The following is a 21,287-nucleotide window of genomic DNA, read 5'->3' as shown; positions in this document are numbered from 1 at the left end:
CGGTGACAGGACTGCGCTCAGGCAGAGCTGGACAGCTCCGTTTGGAGTGGACTGTGATGATTGAGGATTCTCGTGGAAGAGAAGGAGCGCGACCATCTGCACGACTTTCTCTGGCAGCCACACGTGGCTATTTACATTTCATTTAGGTAAATAAGATAAAAATCCAGTTTCTCATTCACTCTCCGAACATTTCAAGTGTTTCAGTGTGGCTAGTGGCTATTGTTTCAGGCAGTGAAGTTGCAGAACATTCCTGCCATCACGGGAAGTTCTGTCGGACTGTGCTGGTCTAGATCTTGGGGAGTACCTCCAGATAACTAGGGGACTTGTAGGAGGCAATGGAGCAAGAGGGGGAGATAGAAGGGGCAACCGAATTAAGAAATAATGTTGCTGGGGAAAAAGAAAAAAGAAAGAATGTTGCTGCCTCACAGACAATTCTGGAAAGAAGTCTGATACTTGGATTTGGGTTTGAATTTACTGTTTTTTCCTCCTGTGATGTCCTGTTTGAGAAAAAAGCCCCCTCTCCAGGTCAGTGATAGGCCTGGCCACAAGACATTGGCATTGAGACCTTGCCTCCTGTCTTGGTTTTGAAGATTGGGCCTTCAGTAGGTCTGGTTTGGCTTCTAGAGCTCCTTTTGGCCTTGCAGGGAGGGAGAGGCTCTCATTAACCATAGGAAGAGAAGATGGCAACCATAGAGGGCAGATTCACTGTTATCTCTGGTCAGTGGAGGAGCCTAAGCTTAGAGAAGTTAGTGACTAGAAGTTAGTGACTTGCCCATAGTCATAGAGCTAATGACTGGCAGAGTCCAAAATGGAATCTGGGTCTTCGATTTCAAAGCCTGTGATAGATGTATATAAATAAAATACACATTGTAGCTAACTTTGAAAGTGCCTATAAGCAAAAAGCGAACGAAGTCCTACCTCGGAGAAATGACAACTCTCGACCCTTTGGTTTCTCCCCTTCCAGGCTCTCCAATGTGTGTACGTATATGTCTGTAAAATGTATGGGTATATTTATAAGCCTGTTTTATATGTGCACATACATATACTCTATTCCTTTCTGATGTGTGTAGCTTTGTCAGGCCATGCCCTTAACTACCATCTTCATTCCCTTATCAGCAGTTCTGAAGTCCTGAGAGTGTCAAAGACTGAAATTTTTTTTTTGCAAGTTTGGCCCAAGCTCAGTTTGGCAATAAGGCTTGCTTGGACTGACATGAGGCTATTTATAGGCTTTCTTTATCCCACCTCGTATGACTACTCCTAGGTTGCATTGTGGAATTAAAGTGCTTGATTCCTTGGTGTCGCCTCAGACTCTGCTGGGGGTGTTGTATTATAGGCAGCGTAGGTAACATATTAGCTTTCCAAAGTCCCCCAAATGATGGTGCACCTCGCTGGCTCAGTCGGTTGAGCATCTGCCTTCGGCTCAGGTCATGATCCCAGGATCCTGGGATCGCATCCTGCATTGGGTTCCCTGCTCCATGAGGAACCTGCTTCTCCTTCTCCCTGCCCCCAACTAGTGCACTCTCTCTGTCTCTCTCTCTCTCTCTCTGTGTCAAATAAGTAAGTAAAAAATCTAAAATAAATAAATTAATAAAATCCCCCGAGTTTTGAATTCCAAGGTCACCTGGAATTTGGGTTTCAGATCAGGAATTGGGGGATCTGTTTTAGGCTCTGTTGCTGCTTGGGCTAAGGAAGGGGCCTCCAGGGGCATTGTCATCTGTTTAGCCACGCATGGGAGAGGGGGTGTGGTCTCTACGCTGTACAGTGCAATGCACAGAATTTGCAAGAACAACACTTCTGCAGTTTTATACACCAGATCAAGCTGTTACTATGGTTGACCTACTTCCTCCATAGTCTCTTCAGGGACATGGTGTCACTTGTAGGTGTGAAAGATGGTCATCAGGAAAGCACCCAGGGGGCACCTGGGTGGCTCGGTTAAGCGTCTGCTGCCTTTGGCTCAGGTCACAATCGCAGGGTCCTGGGATTGAGACCCAGTCGGGCTCCCTGCTCAGGGGGGAGTCTGCTTCTCCCTCTCCCTCTGCCTGCCACTCCCCTTGCTTGTGTTCTCTCTCTCACTCTGCTCTCCCTCTCAAACAAATAGAAATCTTTAATTAAAAACAAAATTGAATTTAAATAAAAATAAATAAACAAATAACCAGAAATAATGCTGCACTTGCTCTCTGCCCTGTGGCTGTTTGTTCAACGTGTGTCTACTGGCTGCCTGATATGTTCCATAAATTGTGGTGAGCCGAGGGCCACAGAGAAAAAGCAACTCCTGCTCCCGGGAAGCTTGTGGTCTAGCTAAAGAAGGGAGGCAGAAGGAGTTAAACAATTTTGGTTCCGTTATGACAAATCCCTTGCCAGGGCAAACCCTGGGTGTGTGAAGATAAGAGGGCCAGAGAAGACCTTTTGAAGGAGGTGAATCCCGAGCCGAGTCTGCAAGGATGACTGAAACTCACCCCATGGAGGTGGGATTGGGGGGTGGTTAGGTCAGGGGTGTGGGTGAGGAGGCAGCGTGCAAAGAGAGAAGTCGTTTTGCTGTGACTCGTTTTGGGGAGGGTGGCAGGAGATGGGGCTGGAAAGGGAGTCTGGGCTGATTACAAAGGTCTTTGTATGTAATACCCTGAGGTTTGGGGTTTATTGCATGGGTGATAGAAGTTATTGTGGGATTTGAGGCACAGGAATGACCTGCTCAGATTTGGGTTTTCCTCAAGATGGTGGCAGAATGGACTGGAGAGGGGAGATAGTGGAGGCGGGGAAGTCACTGAATGTGCTTTCCAGAAACAGTAAGAGCTTAACCTAAGGCATGGCCGTAGGGATAGGGAAGAGGGTCAGATATAAAAATATTCAAGAGAGAGGATTTATAGAACTTGGACAAACATGGGAAGAAAGGAAAAACCCAGATGTCAGCTGTTAGATTGGCTGACAAAGAAATGGAGGTCTGAGGTCGGAAAAAGGGCAGAGTGGGAGTAGGGAAGCAGGAGAGGAGGAAGGACAGGAAGCTGTGGTCAAGAAGGAACCATGGGGCTACATGATGGTAAATTTGGCAAAGAGCCGCTGACAGCCAGCTTCCGTGCTAGATTCAGGGGAGAAGAGATTCCGAGAAGACTGCCTTGTGGCTGGAAATCCCCCAAATCATGCCTTAAAGTTTCCATGCACGGAGTGAGGAATGAAGATGTTCTTGTTCTTGCTGGACTGGGTCCTGCGGCAGACACAGCGATGTAGATCTGCAGAGCGATTTTCAAGTCCGCTCATGGACAGCAGCTGAATCCATCGGGACACACCACTTGTCCCCAGGAGATGTCCTTTCAATCTGGCTGTTGGTAGGAACCTCCCCCTCAAAACAAGATCCTTAGGAAGCACTGATGCAGGAACAGAGCTCTAACCCATAGTCCTTAATTTGCCTTGGCCCATCATAAAGCCCCTGAAGTTCCTACTTTGTAGACGAAGAAACTGAGACCCAAAGAAGGAACTTGTCACACAGGAAGATAATGCCACAGCTAGGCTTCAGCTTACGTTTCCTGATACTTGTTTGCATTTAACACTGTAGTAGTTACTAAGCCAGGCGCTGATCCAGATACCTGGGAAAGAGCATGAGGACAAGGCCCCTGCCTTCCAGAGCTTACCTTTCAGGGGGCATAGCCTCCAATAAGCTGAGGAATACTTACGAGATATGATATCAAATGGTATTAGTACTAAGAGGAATGAGGTAACAGGATTGTGGTTCCCAGATAGTATGCTGTGGCTCCCCGGCGCTGTGAGGGAATTCACAGTGCGACATGTCAGAGTTGGGACACGGTGTGGGACACATCCCACCGTGGGACATGACAGAGATACCTGTCGTGTCTGCCGTGTCGTGACCTTCTAGCTCAAAGTACTTCACAGCTTCAACATTAGATGATGCTGTGTTTCTTTTGGTGACACGGTATCTTTGCGAAGCTGGGTTGGGTGGTTGCTGGGATCACAGGCAAGTACCAGGCACAAATCAATGTGGCACATCATAAGCGGTGTCCCCTTGGATTCCAAGGTTTGAGAGGGTATGCAGTGCCCAACCTGCATAGCCACCTCCTTAGTCGGTAATTTTGATTATTTCAAAGGAAATAGAAATAGTATCTTTTCCTCCTATTTATGGGTATTCATTTTCAAAGTGCTACTTAAGTTGTTAGAGAAGTTAAATAATCAGCGATTTTATTTTGGTCCTAACTACTTGAACAGCACTCATCAGTACTTCTTTTGGCCTGTAGGCTCTTTGAAAAAAATCTTTGTGGCAGTAAGGGTGCTGTGGACAGAGGAATCTGGAAGCTCTGGAGTAAGGGGATAGAGTGTCGTGGAGTTGGTGGGGTGCTGTTTAGATAGGGTGGCATGGCCTCTGAGATCTGAGCAGAGCCCTGAATGAAATGCAGAGCCACGCAGAGATCTGAAGGAAAAGCATTCCAGGCAGAGGGATCCGCAAGAGCAAAGTCTCTGAGTTAGGAGTGAGCTCAACATGCCCAGGAATAGCAGGAAAGGAGATGTGGCCAGAGAAGACTTGAGTGAGGGAGAGCGCAGTGGATGGGGCCAGCAGGGTGTGGGGGCCAGCTTCGGGAGGGCCTTCTCAACTCTCTCAGGGGACCAGATTTTATTCCGAGGTGTGGGAAGTGACTTGAAAGTCGTAAGCACCTTCTTTTCACTCTGGCCGCTGTCTAGAAAACTAAAGGCAGGAGTGTGTAAGGGTGGAAGTCAAGAACAGTTAGGAAGCTGCTGTGGTGAGAGATTCCAGGTATGTTTCTGAAGGTAGACCTTGGCTGAATTGCTGGTGAATTAGCTGTGGGAATCAGGTGAAGAAAGAGGAGTCTCAAGCAAGTCTCAGGTTTCTGTTCTGCGCAGCTGGTCCGGTGATGGTTCTGTCTACGGAGGTGAAGAAGCCTAAGGGGGGCAGCAGCGCAGAACAGTCTGGAGCTCAGGTGAAAGGCTGGAGCATGGGGACTGGGAGTGGTCAGCATGGAGGTGGTGTTTAAAACTGTGAGACTGGGGCGCCTGGGTGGCTCAGTGGGTTTGGCTCAGGTCATGATCTCAGGGTCCTGGGATCGAGTGCTGCATTGGGCTCTCTGCTTAGCGGGGAGCCTGCTTCCCCTCACCCGCCCCCGGCGCGCCTGCCTCTCTACCTACTTGTGATCTCTGTCAAATAATAAAATCTTTAAAACTGTGAGACTAAGTGAGATCACCTAGCTGGGAAAGAGTGTAGCTGGAGAAGCCGTCTCCGGCCAGGGCTTTGCCGGACCATTGGAGTTCTTACGGTTGGCTCTTATGTCCCTTTGACATACCTTATCCTTGTGGGTGTTTTTATTTTTGGAGTTTTTTTTTTTTTTTAAAGATTTTATTTATTTATTTGACAGAGAGAAATCACAGTAGGCAGAGAGGCAGGCGGAGAGAGAGAGAGGGAAGCAGGCTCCCTGCTGAGCAGAGAGCCCGATGCGGGACTCGATCCCAGCACCCTGAGATCATGACCCGAGCCGAAGGCAGCGGCTTAACCCACTGAGCCACCCAGGCGCCCCTGTTTTTGGAGTTTTTTAAAGTACTTTCTTGTTTTCTGACACTGGAAGATGCTCCGTCTTGTATATTGCCTACCCCAGTCCTAAAATAACCATATCTCAAGGAGCCGCTATTCCTTTTACTGGAGAATGGTGTTGGAAACTAAGATTGGGCATTAAAGATTGGTCCTTGCTACTGGTGTGTTCTTGCTTCTAGGCCGTCTTAGCAGATGGCACAAGGAAATGTACATGTGTATACTTAAATATGTGTATCTCTATATTTCTACATGTAACCGTATGTATCTATATTAGGTAGACATGAACTCATGCTGATATCTCCAATTTTAACCCATTACCACATTCTAGCCTCTTCCCCTTGTTTATCTGGAACCTCCCACTCCAGCAATGAGAAACCTGGCTCTCACAATCCACTCTCCATTTTTTTTTAAGATTTTTTTATTTGACAGAGAGAGATCCCAAGTAGGCAGACAAGCAGGCTCCCCACCGAGCAGAGAGCCCAATATGGGGCTTGGTCCCAGGACCCTGGGATCATGACCTGGGCTGAGGGAAGAGGCTTTAACCCACTGAGCCACCCAGGCGCCCCAACTCGCTCCATTTTCTTAAGTGTTAAATTCCAGGATCCATGTATAGCGGCTTTAGAATTGTTAACCCATGTCTCTGTGGGAGACAGCGTTATCACTTAGAGTGCTTAGGAACAGTTCATTTTGCCTTTAGTCTTACAGATTCCACTCATTTCCAAAGCTATTAAAGTCAGCACTTTTTTCCTCTGTCCCCCCTCAGTGAGGCTGTTTCATACATTTGTAATATAGTTAGATTCTTTTGTCATTTTCCACATATCACTCCAGTATCCTTTGATTTTCAAAATGGTTTTTTAAGAATTTGCATACATTACTGTGTGCTATAAAGTTCTGTGGGTTTTGAAGCCTATGGATAGTGTCATGTATCCACCCTTACAGCTTCTCACAGAATAGTTTCACTGCCCTAAAAAGTCCCCTGTGTGTCACTTACTTAATCCTTACCCACCCACTGCTTACCATCTCTAGAGTTTTGCTTTACCGTAGGTTGTGTGATTGGAGTCCTGCAGCGTGGAGCCTCTTCACAATGACTTCTTTCACCTCACATGATGCATTTAAGATTCATTCATGCCTTTTTGTGACTTGGTGGCTCATTTTTTATTGTTGAATAATATTTCATTGTATAGATAAACCATAGTTTGTTTATCCAGTCATTTATTGAAGGACATCTTGGTTGCTTTCAGTTTTTGTGAGTATGAATAAAGCCACTGTAGGGGTGCCTGGGTGGCTCAGTCAGTTAAGCATCTAACTCAGGTTGTCATGTCAGGGTCCTGGGATCCAGCCCTGCACTGGGCTGTGCGCTTAGTGGGGAGTCTGCTTGTTCCTCTCCCTCTTCCTTTGCCCTTCTCCCCCCTCATGCTCACTCTCTCTCATAAATAAATAAAATATTTTTTAAAAATATTTTTAAAATATTTTTTTAAAAATATTTTATTTATTTATTTGACAGAGATCACAAGTAGGCAGAGAGGTAGGCAGAGAGAGGAAGGGAAGCAGGCTTCCCACCAAGCAGAGAGCCTGACTTGGGGCTCGATCCCAGGACCCTGGGATCATGACCTGAGCTGAAGGCAGAGACTTTTTTTTTTTTTTTTAAAGATTTTATTTATTTATTTGACAGAGAGTGATCACAGTAGACAGAGAGGCAGGCAGAGAGAGAGAGAAAGGGAAGCAGGCTCCCTGCTGAGCAGAGAGCCCGATGCGGGACTCGATCCCAGGACCCTGAGATCGTGACCTGAGCCGAAGGCAGTGGCTTAACCCACTGAGCCACCCAGGCGCCCCATAAAATCTTTTTTTTTAAATTTTTTTAAGTTATGTGCTGGTTTTTATATGGACATAAACCTTCAAATAAAATATCTAGCAGTGTGATTGCTGGATCCTATGGTAAGGCTGTGTTTAGCTTTGTAAGAAACTACTAAACTGCTTGCAAAGTAGCCATTTTCCATTCTTACAGTCAATAAATGAGAATTACTGTTGCTTCACATCCTTGCCAGCAATGGGTATTGTCATCTTTTTGGATTTCAGCCATTTTTAAAGATTTCCCAGTATGCCATACATCAACTCTGGTCCCTTGGTTCTCTAAGCTTTAGAGTTCGGTGAGAGTAAAGCAAGAGAGGTAGAATACAGCTGGGGATTTAGTTCTCAGAAATCATTTGGTAAACCATGGAGTTGTAGAATTCCAGAAACCCTGTCTTTCTTATTTTTGTTGTATGCTGAAGACAATGGGAAGATGACCTGAGACATTCCAAAAGAAGGCTACAGACTTGAGCTTAGATGTTACATATTTATATAAGACACATAAGGAATCCATGTGCATCCAATATTTTCTTTTTTTTTTAAAAAAAGATTTTATTCATTTATTTGACAGAACACAAGTAGGTAGAGAGGCAGGGAGAGGGAGAAACAGGCTCTCCACTGAGCTGAGAGCCCGACGTGGGGCTCGATTCCAGGACCCTAGGATCATGACCTGAGCTGAAGGCAGCCACTTAACCGACTGAGCCACCCAGGTGCCCCGCATCCAGTATTTTCTGTTGAATTGTTGAATGATTGAACTGCTTTTTATGTGCTGGGTTACGGAGATGCAGTATGAATAAATCAGACATAGTTTGTCCTCAGTGAGCTTCCAGTCTAACTGGGGGATGAATATGATAATACACAGCAGTTGAGGCTCTAATGAGACGTGCAGGGAGCTGTGGGACACCAGTGGCAGGGTATCTGGCCTGATCTAGGGGGAGTTAGAGATGGCATCTTCGAAGACGTGCCCCCCGACATGTGGTCTATAGCAGGACTCGGCTAAGTACAGTCCATGAGCCAAGTCCATCTCACTGCCTGCTTTTTTTTTTTTTTTTTTTTTTACAGCCTGGGAGCTAAGAATAGTTTTTATAGTTTTCAATGTTTGAAAAGAATTAAAAGAGATTCATATTTTGTGACATGTAAAAATTATGTAATCTTCAGATTTCAGTGTCCATAAATAAAGTTTTCCTGGAACAAAGCCATGCTCGTGGCTTCTTTTCGCTGTGACAACAGGGTCAGATCGTTGTGATGGAGACGGTTTGGCCTGCAGAGCCTCAGACATTTATGCTCTGGCCTTTTGCAGAGAAGTTTGCTCACCCCTGGCCCCGGGATGGGTAGGAGTTAGCCGTGTAAAGCAAAATGAAAGAAGGAAGTGGGTTTCTGATGGGATTGTGGTGTAACTGCAGTAACTTTAATAGACTATGGCATTCAAGGGGATGGGAGGCAGAGGACTATGGTGAAACATGCAAGAGGGCAGGTGGGATCTGGACTGCAGGGAGACTTGGCAGCCATACTGGGAGGTTTAAGTTTATTCAATGGGAGGCTTTTAAAAGGTCTTAAGTGATGTGATTAGCCTTCCTTTTTCAAAAAATCCTTTGGCCACAGTGTAGAAATTGGGTCAGAGATGGTGGGGTAAGAAGGGAGGCCTGGAGATCAGTTTGAAGTCATTCCAGGGAGATGTTGGTAACATGGGTCATAGGGTCACATTAGCCTGTATTGATTTGAGTGGCATTCAGGAAACAAAATTGAAAGGCCTTGGTGATTGGCATTTTGAAATGTCATTATTTTCACATTTCAAATTTGTGTGTGTGTGTGTGTGTGTGTGTTCTGGTTCCTGTGAATGCATGGTCGAAAAATCCATGTTTAGTAATAGTCTTCAGGGCAGAATTCTTTCGTGATGGCTCATGCCTGCAGTGCTCCTTTTAACTTGTATGTTGAAGCAGCCCGGTTCTGTGGCCTCTCCATTCTGTTTTCTGTGGACAAGAGATTTGGCTTTTAAGGAGCAAAGAAGCTATTGGCAGATTACTTTTCCTTTTCAGGTTTATCTTGGTTTAACAACTGTCCCAAAGTATTTATATATTAAAAGTCCTTGGTTTGCTCTTTTGTTTTTGAGGCAGCTTATTAACAATGATAGGCTATTCTCTAACACTTTAGACCCTCCCTTTCCAGCGTCAGATCTCTGACCATTGGCTCTCTTCTCCTTGAACTTGAAGTTCCACTTGGAGTAAATGGAAATGAGATCACTATCTTATATTTCATAATATGCCGTGTTGCCTCCAAAATGCTTACTCACGTGTCAACTATTTGATCCCAGCAATAAACCTGTGAGAAGGGCAGGGCATGTCAAGTCACTGAGACTGAGAGAGGTTGGATGACTTGCTTGAAGTCAGAAGGTCAGTAAATAGTAGAGCCAGTAAAGGAACTTAGGTCTGCAGCTTGCATAGTTTTTATCCTTTCTGTAAGGCATTCCGTCTCTAGGAAAAGGGAGTCGGACCAGCTGAGAGTTACATTTTCAGAAGTTAAGATCTCTGGATGAAATGCTTGTTTTTTTCACCCTCTCTCTTGTGCTCCACAAGGTACCACCATCCACCTTACCTATGCCTTCAAGCATTATGTGTACAACCAGTGATTCGTAGACAACAATTAGAGAAGCTGTGGTCTCTATGTTCAAGTCTGTGTAAGCCTGTTTTCATTCCTTCCCCTTAGGTGCTTCTGACTTTGATGATTCACGGTCAGATAAGAGAGGCCTGCTTGTGCACCCAAGCTCTTGCGCTCAGGATACACCAGACAGCTTACTCACAAGGTAATGCAGCTGTCCATTCATATGTATGTCCTAGGGCCGCAGTTCTCCTCAACAGAGAACTGAGACCATTGCTGTGCGTGATGTAAGTTGTCCCAGGGTAGCTGGTTTAAGAAATGTTGGATATTCATTGAGCATTTACTATGTACGCAGGCTCCATGCTCTTACCTGGATTATCTTATTTTGACCTAAAAGATAAGTACTATTGTCTACTCTGTTCTACCGCTGCAGGTGAAAAGACTTTATATCATTTACACAAGATCCAGAACTAGCAAGTAGCCCATCTAGGATTTGAAACTGGCAATCTAACTCTACCTTAGACATCTAGAAGATTAGAAACATTTTTATTTCTCCCTCACATTCTCTTAGGAGTTTCCTGACTCTGAAGATAATTCTTCTTTTTTTAAAAAATTTTTTAAAAAAATATTTTATTTATTTGAGAGAGAGACAGTGAGAGAGAGCGCGAGAGGGGAGAAGGTCAGAAGTAGAAGCAAGCTCCCTGTGGAGCTGGGAGCCCAATACGGGACTGGATCCCAGGACTCCAGGACCATGACCCAAGCGGAAGGCGGTTGTCCAACCAACTGAGCCACCCAGGCGCCCGATACTTCTTTTTTTCTGTTTTTATTTATTTTTCTTTTTCCTGATGTGCTCTTATATTTAGTCTGTACACCAGTGCCCCCTGCTGCTCATAGCTAGAAACAGCTGGTCAAGATAAAAAAAACTTGATTGTGTCCGTATTTTTATGCACTTAAGCAGAAAGGAACAATCCCTGAACTTTAAGTGTAGCTGGATCTGTCCTGCTCAGTTCACTTGGAGCCTTTTTGGTTACATAGATACATTTTTACATGGTCGTAATTAGTATGGACTTGATAATATGATATCAGATGCTTCTGTGGCCAGAAGTTGTTGCAAGTGCTCTATATCTCAATTCATTAAATAATGTTCGGCAAAAGTTTCTTGCACTTTTATTGGGCTTCTGTTAGGTAAATATGTCAATTTTAAAATTTTGCTTGACTTTAAATGTTGGCATTTGAATAATTGTCAGTTTGGTTATTAAAACTACATAAATAATCGTGAAATATGAACTTTCATTGCTCCTCTTTTATTCCGGATTATTCCTGTGTGAAAGAGTTACAGTAGAATTTTCAAGTCAAAGGATCTGGGTAGTTTTATAGACTCGTTACATGAGGCAGTAGGGTCTAGAAAGAGTACTGTCACATCTGGGTTCTAGTCCATACTCTGCTGCCATCCAGCTGGGTGGATGGTGCTAGATATTATTTTTCCTATTTGGGAAAGGAAGGGATTAGATCAGAATGTCTTTAAGGCCCCTCCGATCTGAGATCTCTATCAGAAAATCTCCAGATTAGGGGCACCTGGGTGACTCAATGGGTTGAGCCTCTGCCTTCAGCTCAGGTCATGATCTCAGGACCAATGTGCTATACATTCAACAACACACAAATTTATTTAATTACATACAGATGTAGTGAGTTTGTTTTTGTTTGTTTGTTTTAGTAAATACATTTGACTTTGGCCTCTGTTCGTCTTCTGTGACTCAGACAATTTGTGTGTGGAAACTTCTAGCTTCATGTTCATGTATTTTGTCATGGGGAATTCATCAGAATGTGATAAAGTTTTGTCTGTTTGTTTTTCTAGACAGAATAAATCCAAGAGTGAAATCACCGACCTGGTCCGCTCCTCCACTATCATGGTATCAGACAAGGCTCACATGTTATCCATGCAGAAGTTCGGGCTACGAGATACAATAGTGAAATCACGTCTCGTGCAGAAAGAAGAGGATTATACCTATATCCAGAACTTCAGGTAGATAACTGGGCAAACTGTTTTCAAAGCAAAATGATCATTCAGCTCTGAAATTTCAGCACTTCACTCCCTACACTGGATTTGGAAACAGATCCTTCTGCAGGATCTCACCTGGCATTCTCAACATGATCATTTCCTTTCACTCTTCATGAGCAGCCATTTATTCTGTCTTTTCTGGCCAGGCATGGTGGTGGGTGTGGTATAGCAGAGTCACACAGCTTACAGATAATTATGGCAGTATTTGAAGAGGTATAAAGGACAGAAGAAGGATCGATATCCTGATATTTGTGTATCTTGGTCATTCCGGGCCTTTGAAGGAATTCATTTAAACTGAAGTTAGTGAAATGAAATTGGTGTTTGGTAATCTTTTTAGACAGGACTACCAAAAGTTAAATGAATAGAGGCTGCAGGATTCTGCTAAATCTTTTTAAATCCGTGCACGGGGCCTGTAATACCAAGTGACATTGCTTCCAGGCATACAAACAATCCCTTACAGTGAACACTGCAGTTGCTTTCCTTCTGAAGATAATTACCAAGGTACTTTTCATTTTTCTTTCATTTCCCCAGCACACACAGGCTGAGGAATCATTCTGTGGATTATGGGTCTAATGGCTGCCAAGGCTAAATAGCAATGTTCACAGTAGGCCCATACTATTCGAAGTTACCACAAAAGCAACAACTATCATGACAGACTGCAAGTCACCCTTCAGTGTCACAGTCCTTGGTCGATGTCTGGGGTGACATTGCTCAATGTCTGGAAAGGTCTTAAAATTTGTTTCCAGAGAGCCTGAAACTGGGCGGAGTCAGTGTAGGATGCTTTCCCCGTCGCATCCATTGTCCTCCCAAGGGACTGATCCGTTCTCTTTGCTGACAGGTTTTTTGTGGGAACATACAACGTGAATGGCCAGTCCCCCAAAGAAGGCCTCCGGCCCTGGCTAAGCCACAGCATTCCGGCCCCAGATGTATACTGTGTGGGGTGAGTGCTTCTCTTCTCAGTTCTGCCTCTCCAGCTCCAGAAAATATAGCTGAGGGGAAGGGACAAGGACATGAATGTATAACTGAGTTCTCACAGCAGGTAAAGGAATTGAAAAATGACCATGTGCTTAATAACAGCTGCTTCTCTGTTTGATGTTCTTCCTGGAATTAAACAAATTTCTGGCACCATTAAAGCGATGTGCTTGGCATTTAAATGCTGTTATTTTGTGCAGCCCTCTGTTAAAATCACTACACTCAAACTGACTTATATCACTTAGATGTTCGGGACTTTATTGGTCAGAAGGCAAAAATAGCTTTTGCCAGGGAAGTAAGGTTAGCTTTGTTTGTTTATTTATTTATTTATTTATTTGACAGAGAGAGATCACAAGTAGGCAGAGAGGCAGGCAGAGAGAGAGGAAGGGAAGCAGGCTCCCTGCTGAGCAGAGAGCCTGATGTGGGACTTGATCCCAGGACCCTGAGATCATGACCTGAGCCGAAGGCAGCGGCTTAACCCACTGAGCCACCCAGGCACCCCTATTTATTTATTTTTAAGATCTTATTTATTGGGACGCCTGGGTGGCTCAGTTGGTTAAGCAGCTGCCTTTGGCTCAGGTCATGATCCCAGCGTCCTGGGATCGAGTCCCACATCGGGCTACTTGCTCCGCAGGGAGCCTGCTTCTCCCTCTGACTCTGCCTTCCACTCTGTCTGCCTGTGCTCGCTCTCACTCTCTCCTCTCTCTCTCTCTTACAAATAAATAAATAAAATCTTAAAAAAAAAAAAAAAGATCTTATTTATTTATGTGACAGAGAGAAAGAGCAGAAACAGAAGGGAGGGGCAGAGGGAGAGGGAGAAACAGGCTCCCCGCTGAGCAGAGAGCCTGATGTGGGGCTCCATCTCAGGATCCCGGGATCGTGACCAGAACTGAAGGCAGATGCTTAACCGACTGAGCCACCCAGGCGCCCAAGCTTTATTTATTTTTTTGTTTCAGTTTTGTTGAGAGAGAGAGTGCACAAGTAGGGAGAGGCAGAGGGAGAGAGAGAACCCTAAGCAGGTTCCATGCCTAGCGTGGAGTCTGATGCGAGGCTTGATCTCAGGATCATGACCTGAGGCGAAATCAAGAGTCAGACACTTAACTGACTGGCTTTTTTTTTTTAAGGCTCCATCAGTCAGTCATTTTTTTCTTCGGTACATATTATCCTGCTAGCCCTGTCCTGGGCACTGTGAATGGGGAGGGGGGCAACTAAGGAGCCTATATAGTAAAGTGAGAAGGGCCTAGAATTTGGAATTGATCTAGATGTAGGCATGGCCCCCAGTTTGTCATTTGCTGCTTTTGTGAATCAGGGGTCTCAGGGGTACAATGGAGACACTTCTGACCGCTTCCCAGGCTGGTTATGGAGAGGAAGTGGGTGCCAGCTCGTCAAAGCGCTGGTAGCTCCTTAGCATTTAGTCCCTTGGTTCCACATATTTATTTCTCTCCCCTCGAGGGCCCTGCGGTTTAGCTGGAGAGCGAGGACACACATAGCTAACCCAATCTGAGGACATGCTGTCTTGCACATGACTCTTCTCGACTGTCTGACTGCTTGCTGCTTATTATAGGTTCCAGGAGCTTGATCTGAGTAAGGAAGCCTTTTTCTTCCATGATACCCCGAAGGAGGAAGAGTGGTTTAAAGCTGTGTCAGAAGGTCTTCACCCAGATGCCAAGTATGCGAAGGTAAGCGAGGGGTCAGTGACCCTTAATTGTATGTTGCTATGCAAGGAAATTCTGAGACCTGTGACTGTTATCATAAGCCCATCCTAATTCTTCAATTCCAAGTCCCCCAGAAGAGGCGCTCTAGGTAGGAGAGATGCAGGTCTGGACAGCAGTAGGCTATTTGGGTTATCACAGAGCATGCTTGGTGAGCTGCACAGGTGAGTTCCCTGTGTCCTGCTGTGGAGAAGGAAAACATCGGCGTCATCGGCCAGCTTCGAGACCACTTTTCCTCTGGGATGTATCTTCCTGTTTTCGGTTTCGGGTTCATGCTGTGACGGGAATGTCTGGCTCTGTTGTCCAGGTGAAGCTCATCCGACTGGTGGGGATTATGCTGCTGTTGTATGTCAAACAGGAACATGCAGCGCATATCTCCGAGGTGGAAGCCGAGACCGTGGGGACCGGAATCATGGGCAGGATGGTGAGTTTGGGGGGTATGCTTGATCCCTAAGGTTTCGACCCTGCCTCTCACGACACTGTGACTGGTGTGTCCCAGTTCGAGGGGACTGGTGTGACAAGATGAATGGTGCCCTTACACAGGGTGAGACAGAGCGGACCACTTAGAAGTAGTAATTTCGTGAGCTGCTGGCTAGTTTGGCACACATCCCTGTCTGCGCCACACCAGAGCCTCCAGCTGATCATGAAATGGTCATTTCACCCATGAAATATATTGCAGAAAACCAAGATAAAGAGTGCCGATAATAGGTTTGCAATTTCCTATTCTCGAGGCTCCTGAAGTCCTGCCTTTTTTTTTTTTTTTTTTTTTTTAAGATTTTGTTTATTTATTTGACAGATAGAGATCACAAGTAGGCAGAGAGGTAGGCAGAGAGAGAGGAAGGGAAGCAGGCTTCCTGCTGAGTAGAGAGCCCGATGTGGGGCTCAATCCCACGACCCTGGGATCATGACCTGAGCCAAAGGCAGAGGCTTTAACCCACTGAGCCACCCAGGCACCCTGAAGTCCTGCTTTTAGGTTCTCCTGCAAGAACTTAGTTTCCTGCAGAGAAGGCCAAGCATGTGGTTTGCCTGTGATATAGTGAAAAGTGGGCTCAGCTTTGCCACTGGCTGGTCACTCTGCTTTCTTGGATTTGTTTACCTAGCTGTTAAAATAGATGGTAGGGGTCCTTGGGTGGCTCCATTGCTTAAGCGTCCAATTTTCTATTTCAGCTCTGGTCACAACCCAGGGTCGTGAGATCCAGCGCTGTGTTGGGTTCTGCACTCAGCGGGGAGTCTGCTGGAGATAGTCTCTCTCCCTCTCCCCTTCTAAAAAAAAATTAAATGAAAATACAAACTGCTTCACTTAGCTGTCAGGATGATATTGAAGAGAAAATATGTTGAAAGCATGCAGATTTAAATGGCAGCCATGTTGACGTTGTGAATTGCGTTCTTCCGGGCTCTTTCCCGTAGGGTAACAAAGGAGGCGTGGCCATCAGATTCCAGTTCCACAACACCAGCATCTGCGTAGTGAATTCTCACTTGGCAGCCCACACAGAAGAGTATGAGAGGAGGAACCAGGACTATAAAGACATCTGTTCTCGAATGCAGTTTTGTCAGATTGACCCAGGCCTTCCCCCTCTCACCATCAGCAAACACGAGTGAGTCTGGGCTCAGACCCCAAGTAGTTCACTGCTCCGATGTTGCGGAATTGGGGCCTCTCTGTTTTGTCATGGAGGTGCTTGGGGGAGGCTTTCCACTCCCAGAGTGGGGACTCTAGCCATCACTCGCTTACATGTGGGTTATGTCTCGTGGGAATGTCCCGTGTCCTAACATACCATCAGGCAGACCTCTAGACTCTTCTTACACATCATTTGTCCCCAGAACACGTATAAGATTTATTTTAATGTGGGTCTGCCTCGGATTAAACCCCACGAGGAAAGCCACCAGACAGTGAGCGTCTCAAGTCCGGGTTTCAGAAGTAGGCTTCAGGATAGTATGGATCTTTTCTTTCCAAAAGCACATGTAATTGAGATTTGCACTGCAGTGGGCCGCCTTCCCTCTCGAGCCAGCTTTACAAAGCTGCCGTGATAGCTGCTTAGAGCATCTTGTGCTAATCTTTGTTTTCTTTATCTCTAAGATGTTCTATATGTCTCAAGTCAAGGCATATTAGAATTTCAGACTTGACAGTAACACTCGAAGTGTGTGCCACTTCTTTTAGACAAAGGAAGAAGCCCCTGAGGCCATGGTGTCGGCCGGGGAGTCCCCAGATGCAAGCCTCGCATCCCGCCTGCTGTGGTGGTGGAACGGTCTTGGGCTCACTGGTGTTCTGGAAGCTGACAGGATGGCTTTCCTTCTCCAGGGAACCTAGCAGGGAGTGTGTCTTCCGTTCTGTTGGACTCCCAGCGCCCTAGTTTGGGAGGTGGCCACTCGCATGTCAGTTTGTCCGCTTTGAGCTTGTGGATGCTTTTGTTTTGGTGCGTGTGTCCTGCTGCGCGGGTTCTTTAATGACCTGGCTGCTGGCTTCGGATGGTGCGGTATTGGACCTGGCAGGCTGTGCGCTGTCATTCGGGGATGTCCGGGTTACCCTTCTCCCGAAGCAGCGGCTGTGACAAACCACCTGTCCCACTTTGCAGAAAGAGCCAACCAATGATACAGTGGGGGTTAAACCCAGACTCCACTGTACAGGTTGAACTTTGTTTCGGAGGACCTCAGTTCTAGAAACAAAGGCTGAGAGTGTATTTGTGGACTGTCATGTGCATGGAGGCGACATCATGGCATCCTCTGGTTTGGAGTCCCCGAGCAACTGACCTGACTCCCAATATTTGATCTTTTGTGCCTCTTCCCAGGAATGAGGTAAATGATTGTCTTGCTTTTAGATCTTATTAGACTATCTTTCCAACCACACAGCGTAAAACGGTCCAGGACAACTCAAGGCTGTTTCTGATGAACCTGGAACAAAAGGTCCCTGAGTAAGCAGCATGTTAGCCGTGACGTGAAATGGGGTGGCAAGAGAAAAGATTTCCCGAACAGCAGAGTCAGTGCCCTCCCAGCTCCCAAGAAGCTGGCCTCAAAGGCCTTCCTTCAGAAGCACGCCGGCTAGGATGGGTAAAGTCCCTCCCCAACCTGTGACCTTTGTGTTCTGTCCTCACAGTGTGATCTTGTGGCTGGGGGACCTCAACTACAGGATAGAAGAGCTGGACGTGGAGACGGTGAAGAACCTCATCGAGGAGAAGGACTTTCAAACCCTGTATGCGTATGATCAGGTACACGTGGCCTCCTGGGCCTTCTTTGGCAGCTGTCCCCCCACTGTGAGCTCGCAGGAAGGCCTGGCTTCCCCACCCTCAGCCTCTTCTTCCTTGATGGGGTTGGCTTCCCCAAGGAGTTGCTGACCAGCCTTGTCCCTGGCTGTTCCCCCACCTTCCCCGCCCCCCCACCCCACTGGCTCTTCTCTCCAGGTGCCTCATCCCCCCTGGGGGTGGCAAGAGCATGTGTGTTCTCTGTCTCAGTCTCTCTCTCTCTCTCTCTCTCTCAACCCCTTTCCCCAGTGCCCATTTATTGATTCATTCCTGTAGGGGCGAAGGGGTACCAAGCTTCTCCTAAAGACACTTGGGATGTTTAAGACAATTTAATTGTTTTCTGAGTGAGTCTGCCTTGCCCCCTCCTGCTCTCACCAGACTTGTCTGGTGTAAATGACCACTCTTCTTCCTGAACCGCTTTCCTCACGTCCCACAGGAACCAGTTCGGTAAGCTGCGGTTCTCTGCCGCGGTTGGGGTCAGTGTTTCTTGCTCGGAGCATTAGCCATTTCACAGGACAAGAGCCACCTGAGTCTCGCTGATTTTCATCAGGCTCCCCTTCTCTGTGGGTTTCAAGACTGTTCAAATGGTCAGGGTCGTTCAGAACGTTAAAGTCCCTTTTCATTTTAGTCTGTAGCCCCCTTCTTATTGTTATCAGTCTGGATCTTTCTGTTAACCCTTTTGTCCCCTGGTGCACATCAGTCAAAGGGGAAAAAATATCAACCTTGTTTTATTTTTATTTATGGAGTAATCTTTTTTGGGCCATTTTTCTTGCCAGTTTCTTTCCTTGGTAAATTACCTTTTTTCCCTCTTTAATCCCTATTTCAGCATTAATCCGGTCTACTCTGTAACTGAGTTTACTGCATCTGTATTCCTGAGTGAGGCATTCTAACTTCCCTGGTGGTTTCATGCCCACTGCCTCTTGGCCTTCTTTTCTATTTCCCCCCTCCCCCAGGTTCATTTATTGATTTATTTATTTTTAAATTTTTATTTATTATTTTTTTCCTGGTCTTTCTTCAGGTAACAGTACCTGTTCCATGTGTTCTCTATTTCCCAGATGGTTTTAAGGTTTATGTATACTGATTTAAGAATCATCCTACATTAATATCTCCATTTTTATTATTTCTGTGGGTTTTCCCTTAGGAGTTTTTTTTTTTTTAGGAATTCATGTTTTGGGGAATTTGGCAACTGTTGTTCCCTGAGTAGCTGCCCCCTGACTCCAGTGTTAGCTGAAAGTTCTTCATCAGTCCTCATAGGGCTGCGCTTGGTCCTCCAGGGAGGACACAGGAACACCTGTGGTTGTTAATCTTGCTGCGAGTGTGATCTGGAGGAAGTCCCTAAAATGAGTATAGTGGGAGGAATGCTGGCTGTTCTCAGAATGTTCCAGACGCCCTTCTAAGTTGACAGTGGGGGAAGTCAAGGCACAGAGCTTCCCCTAGTTCGTGTAACTTGTTTGATAAACTCCTTTAGAAGATTGTTTAAATTTAATTCATACATGTTTTGGTATACTTCTGCTATTTATTTTTATTTTTATTTATTTTTATTTTTTTAAGATTTTATTTATTTATTTGAGAGAGAGAGAGGTCACAGGTAGGCAGAGAGGCAGGCAGAGAGAGAGGGGGATACAGGCTCCCCACTGATGGGGCCCTCGATCCCAGACCCTGAGATCATGACCTGAGCTGAAGGCAGAGGCTTAACCCACTGAGCCACCCAGGTGCCCGTTCTGCTATTTATTTTTAGATACCTGGAAGTTCCCCTTTGCTTTTTGGGTAGTATCTTCCTAGACCTTTTTCTGTTGGTACCTGATCCTCTTAGGGACATCTCAGCAAGATGGTACTCGGGCCCCCTGGATACAAATATCCTCTTATAAAAGAGCCTTAAAAATGGTACAACAGGGGCCCCTGGGTGGCTCGGTGGGTTAAGCCTCTGCCTGCGGCCTAGGTCATGATCTCAGGGTCTTGGGATCAAGCCTCGCATAGGGCTCTCTGCTCAGCAGGGAGCCTGCTTCTCTCTCTCTCTCTCTCTCTCTCTCTCTGCCTGCCTCTCTGCCTACTTGTGATCTCTGTCTGTCAAATAAATAAATAAAATCTTAAAAAATAATAACAACACACACACACACACACACACACACACACACACACACACACACACGGTACAACAGGCAAAGGAATGGTCAGCTCGCTCCCCTTCCTAGGATTTAGCTCTCAAGATCTTACAGGATAGCTTTCTCCTGGGCCTTTCCCTTTGGGTTAGGGTTCAGATTCCAGATTGATTTCCTTTCCTCTGCTAATTCAAGGTTTGACTTTTTTATTCTGAGATAATTTTTCCCCCCCCTTCCATCTCTTCTTGTAGCTGAAAACTCAGATGGCTACCAAGGCTGTCTTTGAAGGCTTCATTGAAGGCGAGCTTACGTTCCAGCCTACCTATAAGTATGATACTGGCTCCGATGACTGGGATACCAGGTAGGTAGGGGGCTGCTTCTGGGGGGCTGAGCAAATGGAAACCCCCAAATTCAGGGAAGCACTTGTCCCCATTGGCCTACAGAAGGTGATAGGATTCCTGTGACTTCCTCGTGTTTTGTGCTCTGGTCAGACATTTTCTTTGACAGAGAGAGAGAGAGAGCACAAGTAGACAGAGAGAGAGGGGAAGCAGGCTCTCCACTGAGCAGATAGCCTGACTCGGGGCTCAATCCAGGACCCGGAGATCATGACCTGAGCCGAAGGCAGAGGCTTAACGCACTGAGCCACCCAGTGCCCCTGGTCAGACATTTTCTAGCAGCATCTGCTCATTCAGCAGCTCTGTCTTCCTGCATGTTTTCTTTTTGAGTGCCTTAGCATTTGTTCCCTACTAATTTACTTTCCAGCTATGCTTAGGGGGATAGGATGACTCCAGCCCACTTAGCTTATACTTGGTCATTACATAGGAGTTTATCACTTTTCGTTAGTGCTTTTGATATGCTTCACATTATTTCATGCACTTGACTTCTGTGACCTCACTTAGTCTTCATCTACCAGCTGAAAGAGGTGTGATTTATCATCGTCAGCTTCTAGATCGGGGAACTGAGGCAGGCAAAAAGTAAAGAGCCTTCCAAGGGGCGACTGGCTGGCTCAGGCAGCTCTTGAGCCACTCTTGATCTTGGGGTCATGAGTTCAAGCCCCACATTGGGTGTAGCGATTACTTAAAAATAAAATTGTAAAAGAAGAGAAAAAAAGTAAGGTAAAGAGCCTCCCAAGCAGGCTAGCCTAGAACCAGGATTATAATTGAGGCAGTAAGAATTGAGAGGCTGTGTCAAGCACCATGTTTTAAGGACCACGGAGTACTTACT

General features: G+C 45.9%; 1 protein-coding gene across 10 annotated transcripts in view; it reads left to right on the top strand.

Annotated features, from left to right (window-relative positions):
• Window positions 1-21,287, top strand: part of INPP5B (inositol polyphosphate-5-phosphatase B) — a 48,091-nt gene that overhangs the window by 16,766 nt on the left and 10,038 nt on the right. For all 10 annotated transcript variants that reach the window (XM_082686955.1, XM_082686950.1, XM_082686948.1 and 7 more), the window contains 8 exons: window positions 10,097-10,193; window positions 11,844-12,011; window positions 12,886-12,987; window positions 14,584-14,698; window positions 15,039-15,155; window positions 16,139-16,326; window positions 17,820-17,931; window positions 20,315-20,424. In XM_082686955.1, the coding sequence (XP_082543081.1) occupies window positions 10,097-10,193; window positions 11,844-12,011; window positions 12,886-12,987; window positions 14,584-14,698; window positions 15,039-15,155; window positions 16,139-16,326; window positions 17,820-17,931; window positions 20,315-20,424 (1,009 nt within the window). The remainder of the gene's footprint in view (window positions 1-10,096; window positions 10,194-11,843; window positions 12,012-12,885; window positions 12,988-14,583; window positions 14,699-15,038; window positions 15,156-16,138; window positions 16,327-17,819; window positions 17,932-20,314; window positions 20,425-21,287) is intronic.

The sequence above is a fragment of the Mustela nivalis genome, assembly GCF_964662115.1.
Source record: "Mustela nivalis genome assembly, chromosome: 10".
NCBI classification, from domain to species: Eukaryota; Metazoa; Chordata; class Mammalia; order Carnivora; family Mustelidae; genus Mustela; species Mustela nivalis.
Note: the sequence above shows the minus strand (reverse complement) of the source record. Positions and strands in the feature narration are given on the sequence as shown.